The 22,463-nt window shown below is 41.4% G+C and overlaps 1 protein-coding gene across 1 annotated transcript; it reads right to left on the minus strand. All coding sequences in view use genetic code 11, as the record gives it.

Annotated features, from left to right (window-relative positions):
- Positions 1–72: 72 nt before the first annotated feature.
- Positions 73–22,330, minus strand: EGR_00426 (hypothetical protein; the record flags this gene model as incomplete). Its single annotated transcript, XM_024489675.1, has 38 exons — positions 73–213; positions 2,514–2,851; positions 3,156–3,427; positions 4,280–4,437; positions 5,269–5,459; positions 5,660–5,874; positions 6,761–6,910; positions 6,988–7,037; positions 7,614–7,648; positions 7,873–8,019; positions 8,421–8,513; positions 9,757–9,949; positions 11,738–11,897; positions 13,151–13,260; positions 13,585–13,660; positions 13,912–13,992; positions 14,029–14,072; positions 14,107–14,316; positions 14,352–14,435; positions 14,476–14,573; positions 14,608–14,678; positions 15,878–15,979; positions 16,006–16,273; positions 17,188–17,392; positions 18,203–18,304; positions 18,792–18,858; positions 18,896–19,123; positions 19,160–19,257; positions 19,376–19,450; positions 19,796–19,981; positions 20,057–20,617; positions 20,663–20,790; positions 20,834–21,105; positions 21,176–21,434; positions 21,510–21,578; positions 21,617–21,689; positions 21,719–21,760; positions 22,244–22,330. The coding sequence occupies 38 exons, from the start codon at positions 22,328–22,330 to the stop codon at positions 73–75; spliced, it is 5,739 nt and encodes a 1,912-aa protein (XP_024355672.1).
- Positions 22,331–22,463: the final 133 nt, after the last annotated feature.

Raw genomic sequence — 22,463 nt, forward strand, 5'->3', positions numbered from 1 at the left:
CAGACTCACACTTAACTTATGTTAAATCCTAGGGTAATGAAACTGTTTGGATGGGAGGTAAGGTATGTAGATTTAACCGTCAATGTAGGTCCCATCTGCGAGAACCAGTTGAAGCACCCTGTTGAAGACTTCACTGGCGCGGCTTTGGCCCACTATAGACGCAATCATCTCTCGTCCTATGTGTAGTTCGCCATCTTCGCTCTCTTGTAAGTTCTGAAGAGGGGTAAAAACATGCTCACTTTCACCAAGAACCAATCACACAATGAAATTCCTGAGATGTGAAGGGGTCTATCTGCGGGAACTGCATAACCTCTATTGTGGGTGGTAGCGGGCACCAGTAGATTTGTACGCACGAGATACACGAAGTTGGCTCTGGTCAAATAGTTTTTGTGCTTATTTGCGGAAGTATAAAAACGATTCTGTAAACTTGATGGTTCCTTCTTACCAATCAAGTATGCCGGGATTAACTTTGTGTCTGTAGGGACAAAAGTAGCATATTAGGATTCGAGGCCATATTCTTTGTGGGTGCAAACACTTTACCAGATTGTACAAACTACTTCTCCTTTTTGTGTACCAATAATGTGAATGGAATAAACTTAATTTGTGCCAAAAAGCATAAAACACTTAAAAGCCAATGGCATATTCTCTGTCATCATTGGAGACCCAAAATCCCAATATGAACTACCGTGTCGGTGCTGTTACTAAACAAATGGAATCAAGGCTATTGCCTCAATTTCAAGCAAATACTAAGGGCGATTTTATGTCACATTTCTCTTGTGCAAAATCCACCCTAACTTATTTCGTGTGACATGACAACGATTGTTTCTATGGCCACCACGTGTTACAAACATAATCACTGATTTTATTAGGGGGAGGGCTATGCGTTTTAAAGGCTTGAAAAACCCGGCTCTTGGAGGCAAGGTCTCCGCTAGCGATGCTGTCCACGTCTTGAATAATTTAGAGCTACTATGAATATTTAAAATGCTGTCATAAACCTTATGCCATGACAACTGGTGATGATGCTTCTGAACAAGACTTCATTCTACTACGGCTCAGATCGTACTGAAAGGTAAGCATTTATTCATGCCAATCTTTTCAATCCCTCACACCTTGCTCCCCATGTGGATGGCACATAACTCTGCCCATCCACAGTCTCCCACCGCTTCAATGCGTTGATGGGCTAATTCTAGGGCATCATATTTCATGAGGCCTTCAGGTAGGCGACTCTAGTTAAAACCCAGCGAATAATGTGCAAGACCAATAGTTGTGTTACAAGTTTCCCACCCCCCTCGCTGTTAAGATGCGGTCTGGGGATCAGTTATTCAACAATTATATGAATTTAAGCCGTGGAAAGAAACAATACCCCCTCTTCACGAAAAAACCCCATCCAACATCTCAGGCCTGTATGTATATTTCTCGGGTGAGGCGAGGTAAATAATAGCCAGTGGTCGGAAATATTTTAGGGGGTTTTGGGGCAATTTCCGATGAAAGCTGGTCACTTATTCCCTCTTAATTCTTCGTGTTGAGTCTCCCTCCAACCTCTTACATAAACCTATTTTTTGAAAGCTCATTAAAAGATTGACACTCCGAAATGGTACAACGATATATTCAAAAATAGGAACGTAGGCTGTCATCTGCTTGAAATCTCCACATCATTTCAAGAGACACTACTTCTGACCTAATAGTACAAGATGTGGATATTCATCTATTCAAACAAGAAGTAGTTAATGAGTTATTTGAAAACCAAATTAGTTTATGGAGTTTTTCGTACTAAAACACTAGCGAAAATATTTTAAAAAATCTTCAAATATTTCGTTTTTCGAGATAATCGCCACTCAAACTGTTAATCGGTTCGTAAACAACCCATCTCAGCAAATTGCGGTCCCATCTCACTCATATTTTTGCACAGTTTATTCCACCTTGCACACGACTGCTGAATAATGATTCCAGAAAAGGATGAGCATTATCACTTGGGAACTACCATCAGAGTAATACTTACGTTTCCGCAGTTTTGTAACCGAGGGCAACTTGCTTGTTTTGTCAAGCCGACAAGCTTCAATCACATCCATCATTTTCAACTGATAATCATGATATGACAGTAGCTCCCAAATGAGGGATACTTAGTGACGACCGCAATAGATAGAGTGTGCCACATTGAAACTGATGAATCAGTGGCATGCGTTTGATAATATCCCTTAAGTTATAAGAGCTCACTTTAGAGAACCACACGGGGTTTTCATATGAAAAATGATGGTCTTGTTCATTTCCGGTTCATATTTGTCACATTTCATTCAAAGTTTCCTGTAGAGGATGTTGTCGTTTACCGTGATGAAGCGAGTGGAAGCAATTGATGACATCTATCCTCTTATTGCCTTCATCAATATTAGTTAAATGTTGCTAGTTGAAATGTTAACATGATTTCTAAACAAAATTCTGCGTCAAATGCTACTTTTTGAGAGCAGTAATGAAAGTGGCTTTTACTGAAAGCGCTAAAAGGTGCATGATGTACCAACCTGCACAACATTGTAGCATTTGATGAGTGTTTCGAGGTCCAACACCTTCTCCAGAGCCATTCGTGTCTGCTCCGCAATAAAAAATCGACTGAGGGGCTTTTCATCTGCAAACTCGGGTATAAGTGTTGAGTCCTCGGCAAAGTCTGCGTGCTCCTCGCTGTCGGCCTCGAGGATTTGAAGTAAAACTGAGTGGAAGGTTAGCGTTCTCTCGGTGTCCGAAGGCACGGAAGTCAGTGTCTGGCGTAAAGATTGGGGCGTTTCTCTGGTCGTCGTGAAGCCCGAATCCGTAACTGTTGAGGCTTGTTGTTGGAGGGGTGAGGAGGCAAATTGTTCGGGATCTGAAATGTAGTAAGCAAAAGATGTCGAGCGTGCATATCGTTGAGTTGGCTCTTAGATCTTCTGTTGTTTGACAGGACCCCTATCCATGCCCATGGCCTTTCAGCGCTTTCCTACACCAAAATTGAACCTTCTTCTATACCGCCATGGCTTATTACGACTTTGAAGGATGCTAGGAAATTTAGAATAAAGCAAGATTAGGGGGCATGTATGTATTTTGATCCGCAGTTTATGCCAGACTCCGACAGTATGATCGGGTGGAAAAAAACTAGATCTTGCCTCTTTGTTCCTCCCAGAAGTCCTCACTGATCTCACTGGATTCTACGTGACTCAAAGTTTCATTTGACTCTTCAAATAGAGAATAGCAACTGAGGTGGGCAATGGTGGCAGGAGTAGTCGCTGAAGCAAAGTCTTCTCTAGGGGTGCTCACTGACGGCTGTGATTGAGATCGTTGAGGCGTCCGCTTCTGTGGATCCTTAAAGGAGTACTTCTTGGAGTCAAACAGCTCTAGTGGCTTTGCAGTTGTTTGACTAAAGGCTTGCTGTGTGGCAGTTGTCAGTGATTCTGTCGCAGAGCATCTAAAAAGCGAGGAAAAGGATGCAATAATCCTTAAAATTTACTAATCAGGCGTTTTCGATTCCCTCTTGGTATCACAGAGTTCTGCCCATGTCTACAGTTTTCGACCCTCTTTGCAGCAATAATGAATACTCTTTCATAATAATATGACTTATTACGACTTTAAAATTTGGTTTCAATGCTTTAGTGTGCATACATTTGCACAATTCTCCTCATATGTTCGTTACCAGCGTCACACATATGTGACACCTGTAGTGGGGAGGAAACGGATTAGAGTGGAAAGAAGAGCACGATGGAGGAGTAAAAAGTAAACTGTAGTTGTGAAAACTTTTACGAGAACCTGATGAAGAAGGCTTCATTGTCAAGTCAGCGTAATTAACACTTTACTAGAAAACAAAGGGTTGGACCATACTTCGCATATACGACTGAGCAGTGGAGCACCTGTGCATTTCTCCTGAACACAGTATCAATCATCACAACGAATGTGCATCGAGTAAGACATTACCATGGAGAGTTATTGAAGATAAGAAATAAATAACCACAAAATTCCGTAATTTTGCCTTCTATTCATCTGTTTATGTAAATAGAGAAAAGAAAGGGAAATTCGATATACATTCATTACGTTGGCTATCAAGGTCCAGAAGGAAAATGAACCATCTTGATGTTGACTGCTCTAATACAACAGGTATCCTCATGAATGGATAAGTACATGCTTCACTCAGTCTAAAAACGTTTAAAATTCCTTTTCCTCAAACAACTCGCTTTATACCTGATTGGTTCAACCATTTACTACCACCTATTTGGGATCCAAGGCATAGACACGAAGTTGAAAGAACGTATTACTACCAACTTACGTTACAGTGGCCGCAGAAGAGCTGAGATTTGGTGCTGCCGAGTCCCCCACGAATACACCCAGCGTTGGAATCATATCGAAGGAAAATCCTCGATCACTTTCAACCATTTTGGGCAGATTTTGGCGAATCATTTGCAGCGACCTAGCTCTTCTTCCGGTCTAGGCGAATAAACAACAAATCATACACCGGGTTTATAATATAATCGCTTCAGCTTGTCGATGTTACTGCACCGCAGCAATGAGGGAGCGTGGGTGGCCCAAATCACAACTTTATGCAGATAATTTTCTGTGGCATGCGTCCCTTTCTAGGCCGATGTCTTTTGGATCTAAACAACCGCACAAATAGAAGTCTTAAATGTTCTTGCGGTAAAATTCTCGTTTAGCCTCAGACGGAATAGCATATTCAAGAGCATGCAGTGTGGCCTCAGATGCCTACTCCATTATTCTTGCCCCCAATACGAATATCCTAGCAAAGTTGGGAACAAAATCCAAATCCACAAATGCTAGCAAATGTCTATCCACGTCTAAACACGATGGAGGCATACGTTATGTCTTGCATTCGACAAATGTGGTTGATAGACGGGATCCGCCGACGAAAATGAGTGCAACCGTAGGTTTCTTTGCCTTCGACCGTCTGAGTAGCGGCTTAGGTCAGGATAGGTTGCAAGTAGACCCAGAAGGAATTTTGCAGTTTCATCCCAAAAAAATCCAACAATTAAAGCATTCTAGCACATTGTTGAATGCACCAATCCCATTCATCCCTTTCATTCAATTGCTAATAGTTTGGCTTGGTAAAAAAACGACATGATCGAGGTGTTTGTTCGCAAAAAATCTGCCCTTGCTTCAACCAATGCACGCATTCTAAATATCTTTTATAAACAAATTGGATAAAAAACTCTTCACTTCTGATCGGTCAAAACAGAGCTTCTAGGGCCATGCAAGTTGCTTTACTGTAAACTTGAAAATGAGTAATTCGAGGACGACATTTACCGTGATCACTGGACCATGACAGGGGAGAAAACTAGCCCTCGTTTTGTCCTCATATCCACCTGAAGTAGAAGTAACTCCTTGATTTGATACCGATGAGAGTATACAGTCCATTTGTACGGCCTCTTGTGGATCCGACACATCGCCTTCCTCCGTCGTGATCCATTTCCCTCCATTCAGCGATATTGTTCTACCTAAGTAACCATCAACAAAGGCAAGAACTGGTAGACATTAGTCAGTTAAGCTAACTTTTCGAAAGGAAGCAGATGATAGTGCTTTGGACCCTTCAGACTTATATGAGTGTTCCCTCCAAGTTTTATGCTAATAAAATTCTCCTGCCCATAAGTATGATGGTAACTATTCTGATGATACCTTCAGTTTAATTCCAACTTACTTGCGTCCAAATCAGCCGAACTTAATTGTTCAAGAAGCGCTGCAATCGGAGACTTATTCCAGGTCTTGCGACCCTTTCCAATGGGATTCAGCAAATGATCAACTACTGATGGATTTACTGAAGCGTTTTTGTGGGTGGGCAGCTTTGAGGGGCCACTTTCAGTCGAGCGCGAATTAATCCGTTTTAGTATAATTTCCTTCTTCTTTTGAATTAGTCTGTTTAAGAAAAGGCAAAGAATTTCTATGGGGATTGCATTTCAAACACATACTGTCTATTTGATATCCCAAGATATAAATACGGCAGATTTAAAACGACTTTTCGTTAATATAGGTCATACTTTACCTGAACAAACCGTTTACTTGTTGGTCTTATTCATTTCCCGAGATGGCTCTCCAGCTGGCAAAAGTAGTTGGACTTAATTGGAATCTCCTGGCAGGGGTTGCATAAATCAGGCAACATTCTTACTTCACTGTCTATTACTTCATCCACCAAACTAACATAAAGTTGAGGGAATTTCTTTTTCGACTCATCAATTACATTCTTTTGATGAGGCCACTGAAATACTGCCCAAGGAAAAGTCTAACTTAAACCTTATTGCGCCAAATTTTACAATGATATTTTCAAATTACTTCCATCAATGGTGTTAATAGGGCTTTCTTTATCATTTGCAAAGCAAAACCTCGAAAAGTAACTAGATTTTTGTGCAGAATCCATTAAAATTCGAGCTGTGGTGGTAAACCCACCTTTCAGGAGTTTTTGGCACTTCCTCCAAGACCGATATTCTTGACTTATTCTAATCAAGCATAACACATGGCAAATATTTTAATTTCTTGAAGAAAAAATTAACTTTTGGCTGAATTTTTGACTAGGTTAACATCAGGATAGAATTTGTTTTTCAAAAGTAACGCAAAGTATAACTTTGAATGGTATGGAGTAAAATTGGGAGAGAGGCACTCGGATAATGCATTTCTATGATCACTTCGGATGATAATTGACACTAGAAACCCAAATCCTACTGTGTGCACAATCATAAATCTTCTATTCCTACTTCCCACTGGTATAGCAACTAAACAAATAAAGTAGAACGGTAAAGCACTCCACCTCTGCTTTGGCTCCTTTGCATTTTGGTCACATGAATGATCCTTGGAGGAAGGCGCCTCTGAGATTAGTAAAGGTGGTGATGAAGCTTTTAGCTGTTCGAGAACGAAGGATAGGGATGGTATACCCTCTGGAGGCTTCCTGCATATGTCTCTGATAAAAAAGAGATGCAAAAGGTGATGCAATCTCCGAATTCCTGGGGTAGTATTGCGAGGGAATCACTCGCTCACTTCATTTCAAAGTGGAACTGTGGCTCCTCCGATGGCATGTCGTCATGGCCCTAAGGAAGAGTAGTTAAAATGGAACATTTTGACAATCAAGTAAAACACATTTGATATGAAGTAAATCAGTTTCATTTAGGAGAGAAGCCCGTGGCTTCTTTGTCCTTAACACAAAGAGGTAGGCTTGGATAAACGCAGAGATTAAATCTTGGGTTGAGCAAAGTGACGATTGACATTACTATGACCCAAAAATTGATGTTATTTCACACTTCGGTGAAGATAATGCACAATAAAGCATGTGGACGGCGGCAAGAGCTCATTGGTATTTACGAGTCCGCTCTCACGCATTCAAGACATAAGTCGTGCCGACTTCTACAAACCTAGGAGGCCACAACTTTAACCATTTTCAATCAAATTTCAATATGGATTTCCCAACAAGAAATAAAAACCTTCTGTCAGTTGTAGCTTTATTTTAAAGTGTTAAATAGATCAAGATGGAAAGTTTACCATTGAATGCCCATTTCTTTTTTCCCACTTCTCATCTTGACATTTGACCGATGGAACCTTTGATAAGAAATAGCAGTAGAGACAATCCACAGGCATGAAAATTTTCATGCAATAAATTTTTTACTTACCCCTTCGAATGGGTTCATCCAACTCTGTTTACTACCTAACGAAACGTTCAGTACAGTTTTATTATCAGAAAAATTGCGGTTTAAGAAGTAGCAAATCTAGAAGTTACAATATCATTACTAATCTTTGCTTTCCTCAAAACTAGTAACTGTTTCTAAAACAAAAATTTAATGATTAACTGCCATCCGCCTGTGAACTGTATGATAAAACCGAAATCTGCCAAAAAGTAATGAAACTTGCAGGAGGAAGAGGAGGAGTGACCTAGAGCACGGGCAACACCATGCGATCTATTGTCCGACTTTGCCCGGTTTTTGGCTGCCGCTAGCCTTCCTTCAAGGTAGTCCTGCACCAAATAGTTCTGCTCCACCGTGTCATTACTCTTTTTGACATGTGGGTAGACCATGGCAACTGTGATACAAACAAAGTAAGGCTGATGGACTCACTTATTAGACTTTTAAACTTCGTAGATAAAAATGCTCAAAGGAATGGATGCATTGGATCCTGTAACACACTCGTTACCGACTTTCGCATTTGAGCTAGATGTCACAAATACGTGACATGTATTCTTAACCAGTTTCTGGGGCTTGGTTGCATAAAATTACGTCCCAAACAGATTATCTGAGTTTAACATAGTATACTAGATGCGGAATGTTCCATGCCTGAGGACAATCACATCTTCTTAGCTTTCTAGTAGCAGTTGAACGTATCATCCTGACTGTGGTAATTAATTGTCTTCTGAGACCCTGGTAGTGAATGCATTAATGTGTTCGGCCAAAAAAGTGTACACTCTTGACACTTTATTGCATTACCTGGTTTGCCTACAACGGCTAATGAAACCGCATCACCAGATGGTGTGCTTGATTCTCTATCAAGAGAGGGGTTGAAGCGTTGGTGGCGGTCTCCTATTGGGGAAATAATAGGTGTACTAAATAAAGTGATGAAATGTTCGATTGTGTTATCAAATGTATTTTTTCTTGCGGGTTAGATATATGTAGGTGCCGAGTGATATTAAGTTAGACGCATCATATCAAGGCAAGAAGACTCCCTAGTTTTGACAATAATTAGGAATTCCTTATTTCTCTTGGTTAAGATACCTAAAGATTAATGTGTTAAAAACATTGAAACATGATTCGCGTCGTCAGTGATGAAATACTAGGTTTAGGCCTGCATTAGCTGGAAAGGCAAAGCCACGGTGGAAGCTGGTAGGCAAAGAGGTACCTAACGTCGTGCATTAACAGAGGGTAGACACAAAGTTGCTAAGACAGGTAACATGTTCCCAACATCCCTCACGCTGTTCCGCGCATTGGCGAGAGGCGTAGTTAGTGTTGCCATGACAGCCGGCTACATCAGTCAGTACTACTGGAAACCATATTGTTCGAGTCCGGAAGACAGTTAATACCGCTTTAGCTCCACACTAACTTTATCTTGTCCCACACACTTGGGCTTTATATCGCCTGGAATATAAGTTTGCACCTAATGCAATGCAATACTAATAATCTGTTTAACTGTCGGTTTTGATAATGGGACACTTTAGGCTCCGCCACTGCACCTCCGCCAGGAAGGCCTAGACTCCGGGCCACGCCAGTTACACCAAGCTCTAGTGTACGTCGACAATACACATTCTGCTCCAGCATTGTGCCTCCTTCAATAATGACTGAGCGTGCTACAAATGTTACTTCTTTGTAATCGTACACCCCAGTCAGCGCCAAAAACTGAATCGCCGTAAAAATCTGATCAACAAATTTAGATGCTTTCAATACCTTTCGATCACGATGGAGTACCTCGTTTCAAAAGAGTTTCTGGGAATGTGGTATGACTCTTCACACTAAGTTGGCATTCAAATCTTTCAAGACTAAGGCTCTAGTTAAGGAGTCGGATGTAAAAATTGCCCTTAGCAATGGCATCAGCATTGAGTGATCCACTTGAGAGGCAAATGAGCATCTACTTCGAAATAACACCTCCTTAGATTTCTAGTGTCCTAATTTCTACTGCTTTCTCACTTCCGAATCCCAAATCTGACAGCAATCTCATCGGTTAAAAAGACGCTAGTTTTTATTAATTTTCGTGGCTGCTTTTACAAAAGCTAGATATCGTATTCAACATAATTAAAAATCGAAGTGAATCACAGGGCTTGTAATAACTCACCACTGAGGGGTACATTGTGGTCGTCCTCACGAACCCTGCGCTTGAACTCATCCAACACGGCAAAGTACTTTCGGTAGCGACTCAAGGTGCCCACTGGCACCAGTTCCGACTGAGCAGCCTTTGTTGCGATGGCAGGACTTGCAACTGCCGGTCTCACCACGGAAATCCAAGAGTTTGAATCGCGGTAATGCCACTAGATTTGTGAACATACCTTGTCAACCTTACCTTCGTTAAAAGTAAAATTAGAACTATTGGATCGTTGCGCGCTTCAAATCAAGAATTTGTGAACTTTAAGCGGAGGATTACTTTTCTGAAGGAAAATACTCCCTTATGTATAGCTTAAGTAATTTCAAGATTAAAATTATGTAGTGCTTTATTTGCGCAGCATTGTAGACTGTGTTTTTGTACTTTCGCTGGGTGGAATGACCTCCGAACCATGCAGTAGCCTCACTCTTCCAACTCTCCTGTACCTTGACAATACGTATTTCTGCCCTAGTATCACGTATTTCTTCGCCCTCAGGACAGACAAGCGGCGCTATATTAGTGGCAGTGGGAAGCAAACCTGACTCTAAAGAACAACCATCATGAATTCCATTACTGACTGCTTAGCCTTGAAGTGATGGGCGAGGAGACTATACTGTGGAGAAGCTGCGATGACCCCTAACGGTAAAAATGGGAATGAAGTCTACTTTCAGTAACTAACCAGTTCCGTGTCGTGCAGGAATGCCATTACCATAGAAGCGACGCTAGCCGTGACCGTAAACCATTTGGCAAGGCTTGTTACGGAGCTGTCTATGAAACCTGTATGAAGATGTCAATTGGGTGAACAAGTAATATCTACTCCACCTTTCTACTAGCTGGATGAAACTCAGATGGATAAATATAACTGAGCAGCAATGAATTTGGAATAAAGCAGCAAAGAGAAACTAAATCTTCACGAAAATGTTTCAAACCCCATCCTTTATTAAATGGTTCCGCTTTTAAGCCAGTGTTCTTACTACTAGCGATGGACATACTTAGTGGACAGCGCATTCCACAGTGCCACAATACAGCTCCCAAGCAGGTGAAATCTCCAACGGCACGCAAAAAAGATGACCGGCGCGGTTGATTCGTGGGTGTTTATATTACACCATTGACTGCGTTATGGCGGCCGGCGCGGGAGGTTGACCGAGAGTATCGCCAAGGACAACGCTCAAAAGGAGGAAGTGGGAGCTATGCAGTATTTTTATTGCTTATTTTACTCTTCCTTTTGGTTTCGCGGGGGTTATAACGTTTCGCGATTGTAATATTGCTGGGTGACTAGGCCTTCCAGACATACCAGTGGCCCTCAGCCCTTCTGTGCGTCAGCAATACAAATTCTACCCTACTAGTATGACTTCTTTTTTCGCCAGGGTAATCCCGGGCTGCTACAAATGCACCTAGTGTAGCTAATTTGATCAATCAATTGCCTCAATAAACCAAAAAAATTCGAAGCCGCATGCAAATAGCTACAAACTAAGAATTTCACAGTATGAAATTGTTCAACGACATTATAAAAGTAATAAAAGTATGGAGTACCTTTGACGACCGAAGAACAGGCACTGGGTGTACAAAGGCGATCCCCTTCGGTTTTTCCACCAACATTTCCTGAATGTGAAAACAGGTAGCAATGAGTCTTCAAATCACGTATGTATGCATACAGGGTGCTGCCACGTCCCCAGGTATTTCGCAGTGTCACAGTGTATCCATTCATCCCCATGGTTATTGCCTCATCAGCATAACTGCCATACAATTTAGATTGACTTAAAGAGCCGGAGAGAATCAGTTGCCTCATTTTCCGACCTAGACAACTCCCAAAAATGCCATATGCTTCAATCCACTAATTCTTTAAGCACTACTTCAATCACTTAGATTATCGAGGTAATTGACACGTGGGGACACTGCAAGCTTCCATACCAGGCAAGGCGCCAAATTGCGGCAATTGAGATATCTATAGGCCTACCTTGCAGTGTTTTGCAATTGCCTTTTGTCTCTTCTGATGTAGTGCTACGAGCAGATCACGTTTTCGCATCAGCTTATCCTTGGAGGTGCGTTTTAGCACATTATTTGGCGATGGGAATTTCCTACATCTCGAAACCACTGCTTGACGTGCCAAACATGGGCTAAAATATGAAAGGTCTTTAAAGTTATCCCTAGCAGTGCGACTTTTCCTACTAATGTAAGATATTAGAGAAATCAGTTATCAAACAACCCAATTTCTCTTGTTCCGGGTCCTATATATCGGTTGGTTGATCAAATAATTCCATGTTGTTCTCTGTATGGCTCTCTGCAGTGAAATTCTGTGACTTGAAAGAACTTGTCAAATGTACGCCACTGGTGGAATGGTCTATCGGTCTGGCACTCTCCACTTATTGAGGTCATCAATCCTCAACCCATATTTAGGAGTCACCGCCACATCACAAATTGTCACTGGAAGGTGGCGGATATGATTAGAACTTGGCCAGAGCTTTTGGACAACTTGTTTGTTTTGTATTTGGGCAAGATGCGGAATATTGTAGCAAAACGTACGACTAAGAAATGCTTTAAATAACTTAGATCTGCCAACGAGTCGCTCAAAAAGAGATGCATTGCATTTGGAAAGGCACTTTAGTCTCAACAGTGAAGATTGGGGGAGAGAAACGCCGTCTTAACTTTATGAAAAACAGAACCGACAGGACGTAAATGTTAGTTGGAACCAGAGGTAACTAGTGTTAGATGGTTTTGTATCAAAGCCCTATGGACGTGAAATTCTCTGCAAGTTGGCGTCTTAGTTAGGAAGGTATTAAAGACTGTGCTACTGACAGCCTCAACGAGTAAAGTATTTTAGATGGCTTCCTACAACTAACTATTCTTTTATTTCAAAATCACTTGGTTACCTTTTATGATATTCCACTCGGACCATTCTCTGGTGGTTCAAACAAATATTATGTGGGAGAATAAGTAGATGAAAATTCTTGTTCCATCAAAGAGACGACGCAGTACAGACAGCGTAAAGTGACACATTAAATCATTTTGTTTTAATGGATCATCTAGCATTTAGCTTTAAACTGCTGTTCGGTGAAGATAACCTGGGATCCAAATTTGGTGCTCTCCGGATGGACGCAACCAGGGATGAATATGCAAGTAGCTCGCTACTCCGGCAATGTTAGATTGGTCAAACAAAACCAAGACGATAGAAAATACATAAAGAGATTTTTTTGCCACAATAAATGATTGCTGGAATGAAATTTTTATCGGTTTTGCCTTTAATTGCTACGTGCTCCATTGACACCTATTTACGCAAATACATGAGCATAAAAATAGACAACTTCGCGATTTAAAATCAGAATTTTCTGTGAAAGCCCATTAAAAGCACTCAGTTTTTGAAAAATCAAACCTTTGTCTTTTCCTTCCATTGGCGATTCCGCTTTCTGCGGCTGAGGAGGGTGTTCTTGTTGGACGATTTTGTGCCCGCTGGGCAGCACTCTTATTTTCTGCTTTTCTTTCCTAAATAAATATAGTAATTTTAGGAACAGTAAATCATGGTGTTAAACAACTAATTACACTTCTTATAAGCCACCTTCCTAATTATATTTTAACACCGAGGGTCTCAGCTTTAAGTGTCAATCTAACCCAGCACTATTCCCGATTCTGTTCCTGATTCCTCCTTGTGGTGCGGGAAATTTGTAGTCTAGACTTATAGCACTGAGTAATTTTCTCTTTATAACACTCAAAATCACACAGAGTTTTCAAAACAATTATTAATGTGCTTGTGCTTTTAAAGCAAAACATGCGTGCAGTGCGTGCTGCCAACTGGTGTTGAATACTCACAGCAGTGTTGAGGAAGTGATGTATCCGACTATGAACAATCGGATACTTCAAAATCGCCGTTATACCTGGCCGTTCACTAAAGCAAATCCACTTTAAGCACATAACACCGTGACAAATAACTTTAATGATTAGATTATCAAAACCAGGCATAGTATTTGCGATAACAGTAGTCAACTCTGTCCCCTACCCAAAATAGTGATAAACAATACTGACGCTTTATTAAATGATACCTAAATATTTTATTCAACTTTAGTCAATTTATACTATCATGGGATAATTCTGCTAAAAGTTAAAAGTTATGGAATTGGGCACATTGACGGCACTCACCGTGGATTTCGCTGAAACAGTCTGGCTATTAGGTTCCTAAGATCGTTACTAAACTTCGGCGAGATGGGAGGGTACCGCCCACTATAGTTAAAGTAAATTTTGTGCAAAATTGCTTACCTTATGATTTTCAGAACTAGACTTTTGATATTACCTGCATCAAACTTTTCAGTAATAAAAATTGTAAAATTTACACACCGGATGCTTTAATGTTGTTAACTCATATAGTACACAGCCAAGGGCCCAAATGTCACTTTTGTTATTGTATGGTTTATTTTCACAAATTTCTGGTGAAAGGTAATATGGAGTGCCAATGCACGTTCGGGCTAGATCAAGAGTTCCCTTTAAAATCTTTGCGATGCCAAAGTCGCCCAGTTTCACTCTCCCCTTACCCGTTAGGAAAACGTTCTAAAGTTACAGGCATTCGTTTGAGAAGACATTACCTGTGACTTGATGTCCCGATGGAGGATCATGTGATCATGTATGTGTTTAACAGCCAGGGCAATTTGTACAAACCAATCAAGAATCTAGTCAAATTAATGTTGAAATACCAACTCTTCTAAATACCTCATGTTCTGAAAATAAAACTCCATTTTGAGAGTTTATTTTCGAATAAAGATCACCACCATCACAAAACTCCATAACAATATAGATTGCGTTGGATTCTTAAAGGATCTATTGTAGAGATATTGTCCTTACCTTCAAAAGAATGACAATATTTTACAATGTTCGGATGGTTCAATTTGGCAAGGACCGATATCTTAAAATGACTATGCAAGATTGTGCACAAACCTCCTTTCTGGACTCCTCAATCTCTTTTGTTTTCATCTAAAAATGCAATTTTTATGAATTGTTATTTGGTTTAAGTTAAATGCAAATATAAATAGAGTTGAGGAATTTCGTATATTTATTGATGACAAGTATTACGACTCGTGCACTTGGTGTTTTGGTTGCCTAAAACCAAAATAAGGACACATATAGTTGTAGCGATTTGTTTTTAACTGTAGTTGTTTGTCGGTGGCGATGGTAGTTTTATAATTATTTGGCGCACAATGGCTTATGCTAAGACCGTATACTAGTTCTGAAACACCAGCCCTAACAATACGCCCAAAATAAATAAAAAAAGCTCCAACAGAAAATTTTTTGTAAAATAAATTAAACAATATTATTTTGTAAATGGCACTGTGCACAACCAAAGACTGGCTACTTTTTAAGTAGCAGATTCATCTAGGCTAGGGTAATTTAAACATGGGTACTACAGTAGTGAGATCAATAATAGTCACACCCCTCTCCTTTAACATTATGTAGGAAATATTCGATCACACTCCCCAATAAGAAAATTATGCACTACTAGATACCCATTGCTACATGACGACAACTGTTTTTAATGAATGGAAGGCCAATCTTACCCCTGAGATTCCAATTTCTTTAATGACTTTCAGTGACCTCGATTTCTTACTACTTGCTAGCCAGGCAACACCAAAGGCCCCCTCACCGATCTTCCGAATCTTTTCATACTGTTCCATCGTTTACATCGGAGCCTTTTAAACCGCGCACATTCGATGTAAACACCAACTGTTGGTAAAAGGTCGCCGGCATTGATTTAAAGTTAACAATTAAACCCTATCGTCAGTGCACTCTATGAGCCTAACAAGACCTTGCTTAATTTTTTTCTCTATATAATTTTTTGAGCTAGCCTAATATCTGCTCGTGTAATGAAGGGATCCCTCAGATATGCTACATTAAAAAAGGTTAAAATTCGATTCACTTTCACAAAGATTCCATAAAACACTTGACTTCCTAATACCCATTAACAAAAACTGGTTAGTGCTTTTAAGAATATATGCGAAATAGCCTATGCAAGGATGTAAAAAAACAAATATTTAAATCCGTGACACGAGAGCTGTTCATGCGACCCAAACTCTCACTTTTGACCCACTGAGGCCCAACTCCCGAGCCAACCACACACCCGACGCAGTTACCATCACCGGACCCGTCTCCGAAGTCCGGTACGCCACCCAGATCGACGAAGCCACAGTAGCAAGTAAGAATGCAGTTTATTGTCAAATATCTTAGACAATAACAAGTAGAACCTACACAGCGTTGGCAATGGGGTCATTCAGAATTACTCGATCCCAGTTGATGGGGGTGGAGAAGACCTCCTCCTCTAACCACCGCTCGTAGTTTCGCTTGAACCCGATGGGGAGTTCCATCGGCTGGTTTAGCACGGAGGCCAGATGATTGTCCACCGGGTGGAAATCCGGCTCAAGGCAGTCGCTATAGTAGCGACGCTGGTGGAATTGTTCAATGCACGAGCGCAGAGTACACTCCTCCATTTGCGAGTCCCATGGCCGCGTCTCGATTTCTAGGGTGGAACGGAGACCTCGTGAGTTACACCATACTCGCATCCATGTTTAGCTAACTGCGCGGGGTTAGTCTCCATAGTTTGTACTTCCACTTGGTCTGCTGCACAACCACCTGGACATGCCTGTGGCCTCTCAGCTTCCTCCACACTTGTATGACCTATTACAACTTTAAGTGAGACTCAGAGCGTTGCATAAAATCCGAGAGGGACGTAACCAGGACCTACCTGTAGAATGACTGCCCAAGAATGGGAAATAATGACTTTTACTATTCCAACGTTAAAGGTCGGAATTTCACAGTTCAAATGACTAATTACTAGTAGGGCTGAAAACGTGTGAATAAATATGCCATGGGAAAGTGACTAAGACCTTTAGCATGCAATGCAATGATTTACACGGCAAAGCTAGGCTCAGCGGTCTGCCTGCACAAATTCTCCTTCTCCGGTGACGAGCCTCAAGCACCGTTAGGACTCGAAGTCACAATCCAGTGAGCTTTAAAAGTACGAAAGCATTAGCCGAATTAGGCTAACACTGGGCTATAATGGACTGAAGGATAAAAGCTGGTCGACCAGTTGAAAAATGACGCAGATTTTACACTAGACACATGCATATTCAGCTTTACCCTTTATTACCCCTCGCCACTTGAAAAGAAGTTAATTAACTACCAATGGAAAGAAATTCCAATTCACGATGCCACTTCTACATTATCTCCGGGTGTTTCATTCCCGCGTCCAATCCCCCAACTATTCCGTTTACGAAGAATGAAATTGCCTTTGGGACATCTAAGTCTTTGCACACCTTTAGCTTTGCCTAAGCACTCTGCAGTGAGAATAGAGGCGGATTCCATGCACCTGTGCGGAAGCCTTAATTAGTGTGAAAACGGGTGGCTAAAGCATGAAGGGGTGGCGCGACGTACCGTTTCCATAGGCCCAGTCATCCGTGAGACGATGGCGAACCTTTTGGTAGATGGCTGACATGACAGACATGTTGTTCTTGCGCCATTGTCGGCCAAAGTAACGGCTCTGGAGTTTGAGGAGCTTCAGCACATATAACTGCAGCATGGAGTGACGCACACGCAGTGCACGTTTTAGGATGGGAGAGGACTTGAAGGCCACCAGCATCTGGAAGGATGGAATGGTAGCCAATACCAGAACACCATACATACCTGTGGGGATAAAATGCAATCTGTGTCTGTTCTAAAGAAACATTGAGTTTGTATAGGCCTCTTAAAATGCTCTTCAATCTGTCATTGCAATGTGCTAGTGCCAACGTTTAGCAGTCAACCTTCAAACCATGCTTCAATACCGTTTCCACAAAGAACCATATTCTATGGATGCGGACGAGATTCAAGAAGGGTTATTTGGGAGTCGAGATCCAAGGAATACGTGAGTCACAGCAATTGCTTCCGACTAGCCTTTTGCGTTCCTCGATCATTTCAAAGTATATTTTCTTCATCAATCAAAGTATCTTCGTGACATATACAACATTAAAACCAAATTTCTCGTCCCGGTTTGTTACCTATGTATCGCTGAAATCTTTTAAAATAACATTAATCCTAAACCCAAGAAAAAGTGCCACTAAAAACGTAGTAATGGTGGAGTTCTCGCTATTAGTTGGGGCCAAATCAAATCCATCAAACTGTGTTGCATGGGTGATACATTCTTTGCACCTCTTAGACAATTTGACAAAGTAAAACTGCCTATTAGTGATGACATAATAAATAAAACGTTTTACAGCAGCAAATCATCACTGTTCAATGACCTCCAAAATCCCAAAGAAAATGGTATGATTCCTTTTTCAAAAGTGGTTCTCGATCACATCAACAAGAACTGCATTTACTTGCATCGCATTTGCGCACCATGAAACAACCAAATTTGCGTGCACACTGCCTATCGTTGATGCCAAGTTCAGTAAAGGGTAGATTAACTCACCAGGGTTCGAGAATGTTTCCACTTGGTCAGCATGTTCAAGATTCGGAGCAGATTGATACAGGAAAACATGTTGCGCCAACAGCAGGGAGACCAGTCACTGTTCTGAAGGCGTGTAGAAGAATGCACTCAGTCGACGGTTAAATAAACTACTAAATCAACCCCATCTTCCACCCCTCCCCCCCCAATTACTCCTCGACCTAAAATAAACGCAGGGATAAAACAGTCTTCACATTTATGGGGCGACAACACGAAAAGTAGCTTTTGCAGAGGTACAAGGGGAGTCAAAGTTGCGCCATGCCGCACTTCAATAAATACTGGGATGAAAGGGGTACCTTTAAACACGAATCCCTTTGTTCCCACATTGGTAGATCAAAGTAACAAGTGGCCGACCAAAGCTCAAATGAATTTTGAATAAAAAAGTGAGAAAAAAGACATGCAAAGCTAGTGACGAGAACTAAACAAAGCTTACAAAAAGTTAATGCATTACGACCCTCCCACCATCAGGTAGCACAGTTGTATTAAATCACTAAAATAGTTTGATTTTAACAAAAACAGCGGGATTTGATGTTGTTACAGAGCAAGCACTTACCAGCATTTCAGGCGTCAACTGTGAAACCTCTCCAATGACACGAGCAGGGAAATCCAGACAGGAGATACTAAGAGTGCCATGAAGCTCAAGCCCCAAACACATACCTATTTTTAGCCTGTACATAGAGTAAGGTATTCTGGTTGAAGAACTTCAGGACCAGTGGGATGCAATTGGCGACAACAAGGAGTTGCGAGATGTACTCGAATTGGTAGATGTGATTCAACTTGAAGTGCTTCAGCAGTAGCAGCAGAAGACCCGAGATGGCTTTCACAATAATCTCGCGGTGCCGATTCACATCGTAATTCATTATCAACGTCTGCAATTGACTATCCCTAGAAGGGGTGACAATAAATTGAAGATGAACTTACGGTGCTTCAAGAGGAGTTATTTCGGCCAAGATGTTGATAGGCTCAGTTTTTGTACGCGAGGTGGGTGCGGAAGCCAGCAAAACTTTTAGTATTGCGATCTGGAAGGAGGGCAAAAGGGACGAATGAACCGCTACGGAGACCGTGCAAAAGACTAATGCAATTAATGCAAAAATGTGAATGGTAGCAGAGTAGAAAATTCGAAAGTGATTTACTTACCACGTACTGCGGCAAAAGGGGAAGCATTGCAACGTACAAACGCTCCGTTGGAGTGTCGGGGACATTTTCTTTTCCCTTAAGTAAATCAGAAGGTTTAGGCAAGCCAGTCTACTAATTTATAGGACACGTCATGAAATATCATCTAGCATAGCAAAAAAGAACCACTTTAGGAGGACATCCATCAGGGTTGCCTAGTGGTCACACTTTTGAACGTTATGGTAAGTTTAAAAGGTGTGACAAACTATTTGGAGATTGTTGGAGGGAATAGCAAAAACACGGTATTCTTTTAAAAAAACAAGGCAAATTTTTTCAGCCAATCAACTTAATGATTTTCCGAATCGAAAGTTAGCAGCAAAATTGCAAATACAGCATGGTAAATTAGTCATGGGGTTTCAGGAAGAAAACATAGACCAGAATTACCAGGAGAAGGGGATACTTGGCGAAATCCGCCTCCCGTTTGATTTGAACTTCACCGAGTGACGTATAATGGTACTTCTTTAGCACCTTGACAGCTTCATGAATCGGTTCGGGCAGTCCATACAACGTGGTGGTATCGTTTGCCACCCGTAACCCAATAAACTTTTGCCTCGCACTGTCTAGAAAATTCTAAGCAAACACAACAATTGCATGGGTTCGGTCTTACACCTCGAACAAGGCAAAAATACCGACCACACCACTCACCTCAATATCGCTGGTGCGAACCTTCGGCCTCCAAGGCAAAACCTTCACATCGGCAAGAGAGTTCATGATGCCTGTAATGAGCTGCTGGGAGAGGATGGAATGCGAAAACTGAGGATTCGAGCTGATCGATGTCTGATCAGTTCCGTCCACATTATTTGCCGGTGAACCAGGCCGTGGGGTGGCGCTACCAAGAGCTACACTCTCTTCCACTACTCCCCCGCTACCACTGCTGTCAGACTTGGAGAGATTAAAGGTGATATTCCACCGACGCTGCATCTGGCGCTGGTTCAATTGTTGCTGGGCTATTTGTTGCTGGACAGCCAAGCGGCCGCCGGCTAGACTTCCCTGATGGGGACCCTGAGTTCCCTGTCCAATCGCAGAATGGCGATTGTTAGGACGTACTGGTCGATTAAGGAGATTGTCTGCAGGATTTGCCGGTGGGCTATTGGCCCGGATTCGACGGATGACCATATGAGTGTCCTCGTGCAGTTCAGGCAGATTGGCCAGACGACGATCACGATTTTTTCGCTCAAAGAGACTCGAAAGTGGACCCAATGTGAGCTAGAGAAGAGCAGACATCAACGAAAATAAAAAACGGATACATACCAGGATGGTTTTCCAAAGAAGAAGAATGGTTTTCTTCATGGGAAAGTGGGGCGCGAGTCCACTACAGAACCGATGCACCATTCCGAAGAGGACGATGGCTAGACAACTACCGTTGTTTATAGGTGCACCTGCGAGTATTCGACGTGGGGTGAATTGTGTAATCAAACATACCCAGTTCCTCAATGAGCTGTTCTCGTAATTTGGCTGTGTGCTCTACTGAGGAGAACAGTTGAGGCTTCGCCATTGTTGCAGTTAAGGTGGAAATGGATCTATTAACATTTGCTGATTGACATCCGTCACGAACAGTCTCAACAATGGTGTAAATTATGGATAAAACTACGCGAATATTTGCACTATTTAGCAACGTCACTGATTGTTTCTTAGCTGCATCACCGTTAGCATCAGGATCAGGAGTCGCCGTGCTCAAATTCCTTGCCCAATCTCTACAATTGAACAAGATGATGACATAGAAGATAATGCATAGAGGAAAGGAATGAAAGGCCTCCAACTCACTCGTAACGAATCTCCAATAGGAGTAGCGATAGCACTGAAGATAAAACACCACACTCAATACAGAGGTAGACATTTCTTCTAGCCCAAGTTATCTGGTCCTCTTCCAGATCACACTCCTTAAACACACCCTGAAGCAGGTAGAGGAGTGAACGAGCAGCTTTAATGCGACTATCCTTGTCGGACGACTCAAGAACATCGAGCAATTTGTTCACATAACCACGGCGAGTTTTGTCATCAATATCAACCCACTTGCCGACACCTAAGTGAAGACATCAATGGTTGGTAGAACAAAAATACCAAGGCACTGAAAGGATTTAACGAAAGTTTGACACACCTTGGAAAGTTTCTGTGAATGCGTGAGCATTTTCTATGAATTCGTTTTCCTCTGAATAACTGTACAGCTCTAATCGTCTTCAGATTAGTGGGGACCAGAGTGTATACCGGATATTTCAACACCGTATTCATCCGCATCATTGTAGGTAAAGTCGATATCATTATTTTGCTCATCAAAGCCCTGCACAGTAGAAATAAAAAGAGACTAACTTGTTCATCTCTCTTCTCTTCATCATCAACCGATTCCTCCATCTTCAGGCTTAGTAAGCAAGTAAGCAGATTTAACCCGAGTATGCACCATTCTACTTGTGAATAGATTTTATTGCGATTGTTTATTTTCAGGCAGAACTTTTGAGAAAAACTTAAAAAAGCAAATACGGGGAATATTCAATGACTGTAAAACAGCGGGAATGCAAAAAGTGGCCTTGGATCAAAAAACAATTTGAAGAAGTAACACAGAATCGGAGTAGCGACAAAGTGCTGCAGAGGAGTTGTTTCTTGCACATGTACATTAACCGAAGGTGACACACAACCATATTTAGGTGCAAAAACAAGCCAGAGCGCATAGGTTCAGCCCCTAAGCTTACAGTTACATATCATTCCAAATCGTGTTCATCAACTCGGTCGAAGCTAAACGCTCTAATCTACTGGATTATTCAAAGAACAGGAGAAGTGAACTAAATCCGCAAATAAAGGTCGGTTTAGAGGCTTAAATTAGACATGTTGCAAACATACTTTATCTAGATACATTTGTACGTATAATTTCATCATAACGTAGTCAAAGTCAATTGGAATAGCCTTGTTTGCTGCATCGCTATACATGGAAAGATTACAAGTAAAATTTTGTTTCCACAGAAATTTTTTGCGAATTTTGCTATGTTACAGAGTGTTTGACTTTTTTGTGTTAACGTATAATGTTTTGATATTGCTGACAGTTGTTCCACATCATTTTTGG

Source organism: Echinococcus granulosus, assembly GCF_000524195.1.
Source record: "Echinococcus granulosus chromosome Unknown EG_S00002, whole genome shotgun sequence".
Lineage (NCBI taxonomy): Eukaryota > Metazoa > Platyhelminthes > Cestoda > Cyclophyllidea > Taeniidae > Echinococcus > Echinococcus granulosus.